Source organism: Coenobita brevimanus, chromosome 24, assembly GCF_032717465.1.
Source record: "Coenobita brevimanus isolate Jiangsu-jjx chromosome 24, ASM3271746v2, whole genome shotgun sequence".
Taxonomy (NCBI): Eukaryota; Metazoa; Arthropoda; class Malacostraca; order Decapoda; family Coenobitidae; genus Coenobita; species Coenobita brevimanus.
Genome location: NC_136977.1, coordinates 15922170 through 15935252, shown reverse-complemented (window position 1 = coordinate 15935252; position 13083 = coordinate 15922170). Strand labels below are relative to the sequence as shown.

The 13083-nt window shown below is 43.0% G+C and overlaps 1 protein-coding gene across 1 annotated transcript in view; it reads left to right on the top strand.

The window, feature by feature from the left end:
- LOC145393503 (proteasome adapter and scaffold protein ECM29) overlaps window positions 1–8412 on the top strand; it is an 835694-nt gene extending 827282 nt beyond the window's left edge. The window contains exons 24-26 of the mRNA XM_080267631.1: window positions 4285–4485; window positions 4856–4927; window positions 7634–8412. Of these exons, the coding sequence (XP_080123757.1) occupies window positions 4285–4485; window positions 4856–4927; window positions 7634–7773 (413 nt within the window). The 3' untranslated portion in view covers window positions 7774–8412. The remainder of the gene's footprint in view (window positions 1–4284; window positions 4486–4855; window positions 4928–7633) is intronic.
- Window positions 8413–13083: the final 4671 nt, after the last annotated feature.

Sequence of the window (13083 nt, the reverse complement as noted above, 5' to 3'; positions counted from 1 at the left end):
CTCACCTCCATACTTCAGCATTTCACCACACACTCCATCAATTCCTGGGGCCTTCCCCAACTTGATCTTCTTCATTGCTTCCTCTACTTCCGTCCTACTGATCTCTTCCTCCCCCCTCTCATCTCTCCTTCTCCCAGCCATTCCCCAACCACTTATACTCGCACTGCTCTCACTCTCTACATTCGACAAATCCTCAAAGTGCTCCTTCCATCTCCTCAATTTCTCTCTCTTCTCCACCAACAATCTATTATTCCTATCTTTCACTCCCCTACTATTTCCCCTTTCACACTGCCTTACTTTCTTTACCTCCTTCCAAAACAATTTCTTACTCTCCCTCCATTTCACACTCAGATTCCTCCCAAACTCTTCATCCACTTTCTTCTTACTCTCCTTCACCAGTCTCTTCACCTCCCTTCTCCTACTCACATATACCTCTCTCTTCTCTCTCTCATCTTCTCCCGTACCTCTACTTACTAACCATTCACTATATGCCTTCTTCTTTTGTTCCACAGCTCATTTCACCTCGTCATTTCACCATGCTGTCCCTTGCACACCCTTGCATCTCCTCCTCACTCCACAAACCACCTCACATGCTGCGCCTATCTCTTCCGTGAATATCTTGCATACGTCTTCCACCCCTTCCATCTGCTGTAACTCATACCTTCCCAATCTTTCTTCCACAATGCTTTTATACTCTGCCATTTTTTCACTGTCTTGCAATTTCGCCAGTCTTCTCACAGGAGCTGTTTCCTCCTGTCTTCCCCTTCGTCTCTTCAACCATTTCCATTGCAGCCTTACCTTGGCCATCACGAAGTGATGGTCCGAGATTCCATTCCCCCACCCTCTCCACTCTCTTGCATCCACCACTTGTCTTCTCATTCGCTCATCCACACACACATAGTCTATCACTGCCATTTTTAATTTATTATTATTTGCTAATAATAATAATTTAAAAAATATTAAAATACATTATCGCTGTTGAAGCATTTTAAGAAATGCTACTACCCTCCTTCCCTCCCGCCTCCCCCCAGCAGAACCCTCGCGACTGCCCGTGCCTCCCTCACTCCTTGTCCAGACGTACGGGAAACTCCCAAGACCACGTGTCCCTTGGATTGCGCAGTGCGCAATCCACAGGACAGGTGTGTGAGGCAGGTGCGCAAGCGCATATAAATTTGCGTTTGCACACCTGCCTTTTCATGTGCGAAAGCGCAATATTGCGCATGGTCTCGTGCGGTGCGCAATGCGCAAACGATATTCACCGAAGCACAACGGTGCGCAATTGCGCTTTGCACAAGTGTTTGCGCACCTGCCCAGCACTGGGTATTAGTGAGGTGAAATTAAGAAAAAAGGAACACTTTCAGTGATAGCTTGAAAGTAGAGAAGCTGAGGAACAAAGCATTGGCAGATGAATATTAACAAAGATTATGTAGAGGTTATGTAGAGTCAGTTCTGGAAAATCTGTGGGGTGTACAGGGAGTGTTGGGTTGTGTATTGCCATTCCCAGAATCTATTAAGGATACTTCTCAGCAGTAGTGATAGACCACATGACATACTGCATTCAGAATTTAGTACAGTAATAATGTACACTTTTTGAGGGGGGGGGGAGGTGTAATACAAGAACAGTCCATTATAGCTCATGATGTATCGTTTTCGTTTCGTTTTCGTTTTTTAAAGGCTCCAACATGCTTGCATGTGTCGGCCTTGGTCACCTAATGGCGGCTCTCCATGCTGCACGATCCATTGCAGCCTCCCTGTTCAGTCCCTTAACCCTAAGGTCACACTTAATGACCTCGTCCCATGTCTTTCTCGGTCTACCCCTCATAACCCCACCCCCAATATTAACACTTCTCACCTTCCTCACCCAACTATCATCCCCCACCCTCTCCACATGTCCAAACCACCCCAATCTACCTCTCCCCATCACAACACCAATACACTCCAGTCCCATCCTACCTCTCAACTCTTCCATCGTAAACCCAGCCCCTCCAGGCCTTGGACGCAGGGACGCACTGCACATCCACCTAATCATTGTCATTTCTGTACGTCTGAGCCGGCGAATGTCTTCCTCCTTCACTGCCCAGGTCTCACTGCCATACAGCATTACACTCCTAACACACGCTGCATACAAAGACCCCTTAGCACGTAGGGAGAGCCCTCTCAATGTCAGGAGAGGCAAGAGCTCCCTGAACTTCTTCCAACCACTTCTCACCCTAGCCACAGAGCTAGCTCCAGCCCCACCTCCAGCACACAACATGTCTCCTAAATAACAAAACTCTTCCACACACTCAAGAGATTCACCAGCAAGTTCAATTCTTTCACGTCTGACGATCTCCACCTGCTCACCCCGGCATGCCGTACACATAAAATCAGCATTATCTCGCAGTCTACCTCTGATACCACTACATCTCTTATGCACCCATTTATCACACACACCGCACAAGATGGAATTACTTCCCACGCCCTTGTGGCAAACTGCACATGGCCACTCTCCCTCGTCTTTGACAGTACCGCCACCAACCCTAGATATCATCACTTTTGTTTTATCTGCATTTACCCTTAAACCCTTTTGCCCCATACCATCTCTCCACTTCCTAAACCTTTCCTCTGCCTCCCTTTCATTCTCTGCAATCAACACCAAATCATCAGCATACAACAACTCCCACGGGAGTCCGTTTCTAAAGTCACGTGAAAGGGCTTCAGGTACCATGATAAACAACATGGGACTCAAGACTGACCCCTGATGCACACCAACATTCACGGAAAACTCATCACTCAAATCTCCATTCACTCTCACCTGGGTGTGAGCACCCACATACATGGCCATAACCACCCTAACCAGCCACTCCTCCAAGCCAAGCTTTCTCATTGCCCACTTCACCACCTCTCTAGGGACTCTGTCAAAGGCCTTTTCCAAATCAACAAAAACAAAATAAAGATCCCTTCTCCTACCAATATATTTTTCCTGAAGCTGTCGAACAATGAATATGGCATCAGTGGTCCCCCTACCTGGCATAAACCCAAACTGCATCTCATCAATATTCACTCTTTCTCTAATCATACCTTCTAAAACTCTCTCCATTACCTTCATTATCTGATCTAAAAGCTTTATACCTCTATAATTCCCTCTTTCCAGGGCATCACCCTTCCCTTTATACACATTTACAATTACACTCTTCAGCCAATCATCTGAGACAACACACTCATAAATAATCCTATTTATCAGGTCAGTGACTAAACTCACCCCTATATCGCCTGAGGCCTTCAACATTTCGGCAGTCAACCCAGACACACCTGCTGCCTTCCCCACCCTCATCCTGCCTATTGCCTCACTCACAGTAGCAGTATCAATCAAAGGCCAAGGGCCAGACACTGGATCTGCTGGCTCCAAACCTTCCCTGTCCCAGTCAAACTCCTCATTCAACAACCGGTTATAATGCTCTCTCCATGCATCTTTAATATCCTCACTGTTCACCACTACCCTTCCTTCATCATTCTTCACACACTGCTCACCTATGATATCCCGATTATCCCTCTTCACCTGACCTGCCACCCTAAATATATTTTTCCTTTCCCCATGATTTAGGTTATCAAGTAATTGTCTCTGTGACTCAGACTTTGCCCTGTATACCTCTCTCCTAGCCCTACGCTTGGCAGCCAAATATTCCTCTTTGCTACCACCCTTCTTCCATTCCCGGAAAAGCCTTCTTTTCTCCTTAATTGCAGCTTCTACACCCTCATCCCACCACCAAGTTACTTTATGTCTTGGTGGTCCTCTTGTCCAGCTTTTAGCAGTGGAGTGTGCATAATAACAATACTGACTAGAAAATGTCACAAGCAACCAATATATGGTATTATCTTGAAAGTGGACTTATCAGCATGGAGCAGAATCATCAAGTATGATAGTTTACAACAACCCTCATCTGTGGTGTCAGATTGTCTTTCACTAATTGTGCATCATTACTTAATTTATTAATTGGACACAAGTAAGTATTAATAATACTGCTGCCATTTTGTAATCGGAGGTGATAGATGTGCAGGTGGTGCAGTCAAACTCAATGTTGAGCTTCTTGATTTACAGAGCCAAATAATACAGGTCTGGCATCTGTGAAGGCTTGACTACTGCTCCTGAGGACAAGAGGAAAAAGAAAATGCTGAGTCTGATAGAAGGCTCAGCTAGCCACAACAGGCTTCCCAGTGGTTATGCAGTGCATTACCAAAACTACATCATACAGCTAACTATAGAGCAAGGTATATACATTACAGTTTCATTAATTGTTATTCCAGAAAAGTACAGCGAACGAGTTGTGGAAATGCTGAATAGCAGTGTATCCAGGGTTCCTCGAAAGACACAGCTTAGTATTGTTGGAGCCCTGAAGCATTTTTGGGGAAGACACTATCTCTTAAAGGAGCTGCCCACCACGTTTTCAGAACCACTCTTTGATCCACTGTTGCATCATACTTGCAAGATTTTCAATTATTGTTTAGGTAATGTATACATGTATAATAGTTCTGTTCAGTAACATGCATACTCTGACTATGACCACTAAAATATTAATTCATCACTCTTGAGATGTGATACAGTGTGACACATGGGACCAAGCATTCTGAATTACCTACACAACCAAATGAACTTGGGGTCACTTTTACAAATCAGTTCAATGCTCATCACACCCAGGGGACCAAATAATTTTTTAGTGGTGTACATAATGCTGTAATCAATTTACAATACAGTATCTATGAAGTTTATATAATTTTAAATTTCATATTAACTGGCAGAACCTTGTAAATTTTTTTTTTTTAAATAAGGAAATACTGCATTGTTTATAGTTCTAACATGATTTAAATTCATTTCCAGGAGTCGCAAAGTTTTACAGTTTACGTCGAGAATCGCTTGTTGTTCTGAATGAGTTTTTAGAAAAAGTTAAAGGTAAGTGTTTTGTTAATTTCCACTGACTTCACACACTGAGTATAATGTAATATAAAGAAAAAAAAAATAGTTTTTACCATTTGATATCATCATAACTCGGTACCCATCATTTCAAATTGGTGAGTGGGATCCAGAAGCAGGATGAGAAAAACACAAAAGCAAGAACAGCTATAAAGAAACTACGCAGCAAACCAGCAAATAAATCCATTCATTCATCTTCCACACTTTTGAAATTATTGGTTCCTTTCAATAAACCTCATCATTTATTCGTTCATCATCCAATCCTACGTTGCCCCATGAGGAACATTAGGAGCCCAGGGCTAGGCAAGTTGGTCCTGACATTTAAGATGAGAGTGACCACCCTCACTCATTCCTGAGTTGCATTATGTGAGCAATAAACCCCAACCACCCCTTGGATATAAACCCTTCACTGGCTCAATCTGTTTGGAGTGCCATAATTACCCACTAAACCACCAGGTGCCAAAATATGGTTATATGGTTACCACCCAGCATAGTAAATGGTTTCCTGGTGTACAGGAAACCATTTGGCTTGTCACTCAGTATAGTCACCCATGGGCAAAAGGAAGAGGAAAGAATGAAGGAAAGAAAGACAGAGAAAGGAGTGTAATGTTACCTGTTCATGCATAGCTTATTCTTGTCATTATTGTGACAACATTGGGATAGTCAGCCAACTTGTCAAGTCAGAAAGATGCACCTGTCAAGCAGGATGGTACCCAAAAGTGGATTGAAGTTGGTGATGGGAAGAGCTAGGGTTCCCATTTCACTGCCAATCTGAATCCTGTCTATCTATCTATTGTCAGACGCCTCAATCCTGTTTGGGGTGGCCACAAACAAATCGCCTCCACATCAGCCTGTCCCCCGCCATTTCACTGCCCTGCTCCCAACTCACACCCCCCTCTCTCATATACCTCTCCACCCCATCCCTCCATCTCATCCTCGGCCTCCCCCTCCCTCTTTCCCCCTCCACCTCACTCACATCTGAATCCAATATATGAAATTGACTTTGGAGCTCTCCAGTAGAAGTGTGGAGTTACATTACTTCTGATGCACCTTTCAGCCATCACCTCTCATTGTTGGTGGAGTTTTCCAGTGACTCATCTTTGTCACAGTAGTAAAAGTTACCGTAATTATGATTGCTAAATGATATAGTAATAACATTAAATCTTTCATGGGCAGGGCAACTCATGTATTTTGTTTCAACCAATACTGTACCATACAATTTTATTCAGCTGAGTAAGTTATAGGAGCTTGAGAGTGTTATTACTGGTACCATTACCCATTTCATGGCTGGACAACTGTAGTATATATGTAGCGCAAACTAGTTACTGATGATTCCTTTCAGCCTAGAGTGAGCCATAGGAGCCTGAGTGAAATTCTTCATAGTTTATATTTTCTGCTACCAGACAATTTTATCCATCCATCCATCATCCAATCCTACGTTGCCCCATGAGGAGCGTATGAGCCCGAGGTTAGGCACTTGGTCCTGACATTTAAGATGAGAGTGACCAACCTCACTCATCCCTGAGTGGCATTACGTGAGCAATAAACCCCAACCATCCCTTGGATATAAACCTTCACCGGCTCAATCCAATTGGAGCACAATAATTACCCACTAAACCACCAGGCGCCAAAATTTGGTTATATGGTTACCACCCAGCGTAGTACAGTAAATAGTTTCCTGGTGTACAGGAAACCATTTGGCTTGTCACTCAGTGTAGAATCACCCATAGGCAGAAGAAAGAGGAAAGAATGAAGGAATGATAGACACAAGAGGGAGTGTAAAGATTTTATCAGATTAAGGAAAAGTGTCCTGTAATGTAGGGGTTCACTAAGGCTATACTGTACAACTCCACTTGTTTGATAATTCTTTCCTGGTCTGCATAGAATAGGAGATGAAAAGAATATACAGTAAACCCTTGATGCTCATGGGGGTTAGGGAGCAGAGACCCCTGAGAGAATGGAAAATCAGCAAGCATAAATTTAGTTATCCCTCCCACACTGAAAATTGCCTACATGATAAAGAAAATGGTTTCTGATGCCTTAGTGATAATGATAAATGATTATGCATGAACATAATGCAAAATACAGTAAATTGTACAATAATTGGTTTTGAAAATACCATACAGTACAGTACAGTAATGTCAGTTTATTGTCATCAATGCACAATATATTCTCCTCACTTCACCTTTCTGTTGGAAGATTAATTATACAAAATGTAAAGTATGATGAGTTATGATCGGTGTGATGTTTATTGTGTGTCGTCTGCATCCCTGTTGGCACCATGGGAGAGTCATTACCTTCATATGCCTTTTGGTCTTCTTTTGTGCACTTCCACTTTTTTGTTGGTTATCTAATGTGCATTTTTGAGCCATGTTGACAGCAAATTGAAGAAAATTAGATGAGAGTGGGGGCATAGTGCACAGACACAACCAAAGTTTGGGCAGGAGCTGACTCGTGACTGAGCGACGCTCTGCCATTTGATGGCCATCAAATGCATATGCACTCACCATTCAAACTCTGCATTTTTCTGTTTTATTTCACTATTCATTATTATTTATCAACAGAGTGAAAAATCCACGAGTAATCAAATCCGTGAGCAACAAGGGTTTCCCGTACCTTGTAATGTAAAAGACATCTACAAGCTTATTTAATGTTTTGAAGTTTACTCATTAATTTGCACTGCAGGAATGGATGTTTTGGTTGTGCGGTTAAGAGTCGAGTTGCTGTCTGGGGTGGAAGAGGCCCGAAGAGATGCACAACCAGATGTGCAAGAATTAGCAGCTACTGCACACCGCACGCTCCTAACTCAGCATACTTCCAAATAATCACTTAATTTTGATGAGTTCAAGTAATGTGGAGCATTTTGATCCACAGGGCATATATTTTGCCTACCATCATTACAATGTTGCATGTTATATTTATAATGAATACAGCTCTAGTTCATCATGTGTTATGTTGTAAATCGTGTGTGCTTGCCTGCTGTATATACCCAAAACTTGTTACTACCAAGGTAGCATCACGGCTGTGAACATTAATTCATTTACAGTACAGGTAGTATTAGTACTATATTGCACTTAAGCTTTGGTGCTGCCATTACCATACAGATTGTTACTGTTTGAATTTACATCAGTTGGTATTTTTAACTGCCTTGACCAAAGTTTGTAATTGAATTGTGGAAATGTATTTCCTGAAATACAGCATTGTATTGCATATAATACTGCAGTGAACCATTACTTTGTGGAAAAAGTGCATCAGTAATGTAAATGCTGTCAGCAGCTGGTCGCACCATAATTTCAAAATATTTGAATATTAATTTTAAGATAAGAATATGAGTTATGCCATGAAGTTCTGTATACTTACTGTAATTTTATTTTCATTGTGCAAGAATAACATTATAAACATTATAAGTTATGTATCAAGAAATGTAAACTGCCACTGGGATAATGAAAGTGAATGTTGCAAAATGTCAAGACCTTTTCATTCCGTCCATCCATCCATCATCCAATCCTATGTTGCCCCATGAGGGGCACAAGAGCCCAGGACTAAGCAAGGTGATCCTGACATTTAAGATGAGAGTGACCAACCTCACTCATCCCTGAGTGGCATTACATGAGCAATAAACCCCAGCCACCCATTGAAGATAAACCTACACAGGGTCAATACGATTGGAGCACCTTAATTACCCACTAAACCACCAGGTGCCATAATTTGGTTGTATGGTTACCACCCAGTGTAGTAAATGGTTTCCTGGTGTGCAGGAAACTGTTTGGCTTGTCACTTAGTGTAGAGTCACCCATACCCAGAAGGAAGAGGGAAGAGTGAAGGAAAGAAACACAGATGAGGGAGTGTAAAGTCACCTGTTGGCAGAAGGGAGAGGAAAGAATGAAGGAATGAAAGACAGAAGAGGAAGGAAGGAAGTGAGGAAAGGGCAGACACCCAAAGCAGCACTACATCGAGTGAGTGGATGGAGAGCACCCCCACCTACCACTAACTTTTTCATTCCACACAGAAAAATTATTCCTATTTGATAACGGAGGGGGAAAAAAAAAGACCATAAGACACCTAAAAAATCATGCCGTATTTCGAAGCATTTAGCAAGATGAAAAAAATAACATCTATTTCACACTGTCCCCTTCGGGAGGTTAGGCACTGAACCCCCAAATGCCAGGCTTTTTTTTTCAATACACCTGTCACCTCAATATGGGCAGTTTCTCGGAAATTGCCTTTTTTCAGACCTTAATATCTCGGAATTTATAGCACTTAGGGAAACAAATTAAAGTCCATATTACTCACCAACTCTTTCCCTTGCGAATGAAAGTATCCTCAGGTCTGAACATCGTTGTGTTGATGAGTAATGACGTGAGGAAGAGAACTAATTTTTGGCACGAGTGGAGGACATGTTCGTGCGTCTGCCTGCAGCACTGACTATGGCTTAGCTGGTTCTTTCTCCACTGCTAGATAACCTAGACACTGGTGCATCCAAGTCATGCCTTATGGCACTATCAATGAGCAGTTTTCTAGGATCTTTGGAAAGAGGCTTGGGAGGGGTGGATGATGCAGTTGGCTACAAGCGGTGTGGACAGAATCAGACAAATAGGAACCTGAAGAAATTGATGTACACCTGGCAACAGCACGGGACAGATTGATTCTCACCTGTGTGCTATGGAGAGACTCCTTCCCTACCCTTTGGTGCCAAGGTGAAATGGCAGCCAGTTCAAATGGTGGCGGAAAGACACATGTATAGCCACTACCAAGCGGCCATGTAACACCCCAAACGTGACGTGTATAGATGTTACCCGGTATACAGTGGTTAAGGATACTGTACAGGACCAGTTTATTCCCCTCAGTAGCATTGCACTCCTATAGTCACACCCTGCTGCTGTTTTTTCCATCCTCTGAGCAGATGGGTGGCCACCATTGGCCCTGGGAGGTACTACCATGAGAGTGAAATGTGGCTTAGCCACACAGTCATCACTTTTAGGCTGGAAATATTCAGTCATAAGTTCAGTCAATTGATTACCTTTCTTCTGAATGACTGTAGTTAAAGTTGAAGCTGAGACACGTTGTTGCAAATCTTATTACACATCTCAAATTCCTTTTTCCCCGGCAGTTGGCAGCAACTGCTAGGAAGTAATGAGCTGGTTCTTTCAGTTGGTTTAGCTTCCAGTCCTTAGAAAACATCAGCCATTCCATGGTGAAGTCCAATACAGGGATTCCTAAAGGGGAAATGTGGTGTCATTTTTAGGTCAGATTAGATTACTGTAGTTATCTATGAAACCTGTTTGCATGGATGTTAGTGGTACACAATAACTATTGGGAGAGTCTGTCATGGTGAAGCCTCACAAAAAGCCCTTTGGAGTACAGTACAATCTGTACTTGCTTTTAAAAAATGGGTCAAAGATCAAATTTGTAGATGTCAAGGTATGTAGTGGCATATCAGTCACCATCATCATCAATGATGTCTTGCTCCCTCCTGGGATCTCCTTGCCCCTCCCAACTTGGGTTGGTTGTTACAGAACTGGCTCCAGGTAACTTGATACTCAAATACCTCCCTCACTTTCACGAACACTCCTCTTCCTCTCTTTTTCCTACTTCTTCCATACCATTATAAGATCTGCATTTTCCAACATTATGTTCTGATGCACATCAAATTTTCCTTGGCTCCCTATTTGCTGTATGTGTACTCTTTGAATGTGTCTGTACCATCCCAGTAATTCCATGTCGCTCCTAATGCCAGAATACATTACATGTAACTTACCCTCTTACTTACACCATCCATTTGCTTTTACCTGCAGCGGTTCTGACAAAGATAAGTTTTACTGCTTGTAACCAAAAAATTCTATCATTCATTGCCCAAATTTCACTCCCATAGGAGTGTAGGGTCCTCTTAACCTCCATGCTACCCATCATATTCCTCAAAATACAAGATCTCCAGCTACCCTTCTCTCCTGAAGTGAACTTTCCCTAACTCCACATTCCATTTTGCCACTGGTTACACAGTACAGCTCACAGATTAAATCATTAGCCTTCTGAAGCACTTCACCTTCCAATAGAGCCAAAGCGTGACGTCATGTAACCATGAATTCTCCACACTCTGGCTTCGGCTTTCCTGTCATTCTCTGACTAAATATATCTGTGCTGTTTACTTATCCCCTAATTCTACTGACTATCAAAAATTCTTCGACTATCTTACTTCTACGATGGAACACATTCTGTCCATTTCTCCTTTCTCTGAAATCTCCATTCTTGGAGATTTCAATGTTCACCACCACCTTTGGCTCTCCTCTCCTTTCACGGATCCACCTGGTGAACAAGCCTACATCTTTTCTATCCTTAATGACCTAGAGCAGCTTGTACAGCACCCTACCCGTATCCCTGACCGCCTTGGAGAGAGCTCCAACATACTTGACCTCTTCCTCACAACTAATCCTTCTGCTTACTCTGTTAATCTTTTCTCTCCGTTGGGCTCCTCCGATCACAACCTTATTACCTTAACCTGTCCTATCACTCCGGTACGGCCTGTGGACCCTCCAGGGAAGCGTCGTCTGTGGCATTTTGGAGCCGCGGACTGGGAGGCCCTCAGGCAGTACTTCTTTGATTTTCCCTGGAATGATTATTGCTTCCATGGCCGTAAGCCATCTGAGTGTGCCTTGCACATTACAGAGGTTATTCTCTCGGGCATGGAAGCATACATTCCTTTCTCATATCCTTTGACTAACGCAAGAAAGCCTTGGTTTAATCACGCTTGTTCTAATGCTGTCCGCAACAAGGAGAAGGCCTACAAAAGGTACCAGAGCCAACCCACCCCTGAATCACATCGTCTTTATGTTTCTGCCCGGAATCGTGCTAAGTCTGTCCTTCGTTCTACTAAAAATAATTTCATCCATACTAAATGCTCTCAACTCTCCAACTCGAATTCTTCCCGCTCATTCTGGCACCTTGCCAAAAATCTTTCTAACAACTTTACCTCATCATCCTTCCCTCCTCTTTTCTACTCTGATGGTTCTGTAGCTATTTCTTCTACTGATAAAGCAGATCTCTTCGCACAGACTTTCTCCTCCAATTCCACCTTAGACGATTCCGGTGCTGTTCCTCCATCACTTCCCTCCTCTGACTTCCTCATGGCTGACATTAAAATTTCTTCAGTTGATGTATTTTCTGCTATCACTGGCCTCAGTACTAACAAGGCATATGGGCCTGATGGGGTCCCTCCTGTTGTTCTCAAGAACTGTGCTTCTGTGCTTACACCCTGCCTAGGCAAACTCTTTCGCCTTTGTCTGTCAACTTGTACCTTTCCTTCTTGCTGGAAGTTTGCTCTCATTCAGCCAGTCCCAAAGAAGGGTGACCACTCCCAACCCTCCAACTATCGTCCAATTGCTTTAACGTCCTGTATTTCAAAAGTTTTCGAGTCAATTCTTAATAGAAAAATTTTAAGGCATCTTTCCTATCACAACCTTCTTTCCGATCGTCAGTATGGGTTCCGTCAGGGACGCTTCACTGGCGATCTTCTCACCTACCTTTCAGACTCCTGGTCATCCTCCTTTCGGGACTTTGGCGAAAGCTTTGCCATTGCACTTGACATCTCAAAGGCTTGCGATCGAGTCTGGCATAAATCTTTAATTTCCAAACTGCCCTCCTACGGTTTCTATCCTTCTATCCGTGCCTTCATCGCTAGTTTCCTTTCTGGTCATTCTATAGCCGCTGTTGTAGACGGCCATCGTTCTTCTCCTAGATCTATCAACAGTGGTGTTCCTCAGGGCTCTGTCCTATCACCAACTCTCTTCCTTTTATTCATCAATGATCTTCTAAGCTGTACATCTAACCCTATCCACTCATACGCTGATGACTCCACCTTTCACCTTTCCATTCGGTTCCCGCAACGCCCATCTCAACAGTTACTTCAACAAACAAGGGATGAGGCTATGGCACACCTAATGTCTGACTTGGCTCGTATCTCTGACTGGGGTAAAAATAATATGGTTGTCTTTAATGCATCTAAGACTCAGTTCTTACACCTATCAACCCGACAAAATCTTCCACAGGTATACCCATTATTGTTTAATAATATTCAGCTTAATCCTGCATCATCCTTGAACATGCTTGGGGTTTCATTTACTCGGGACTTATCTTGGAAA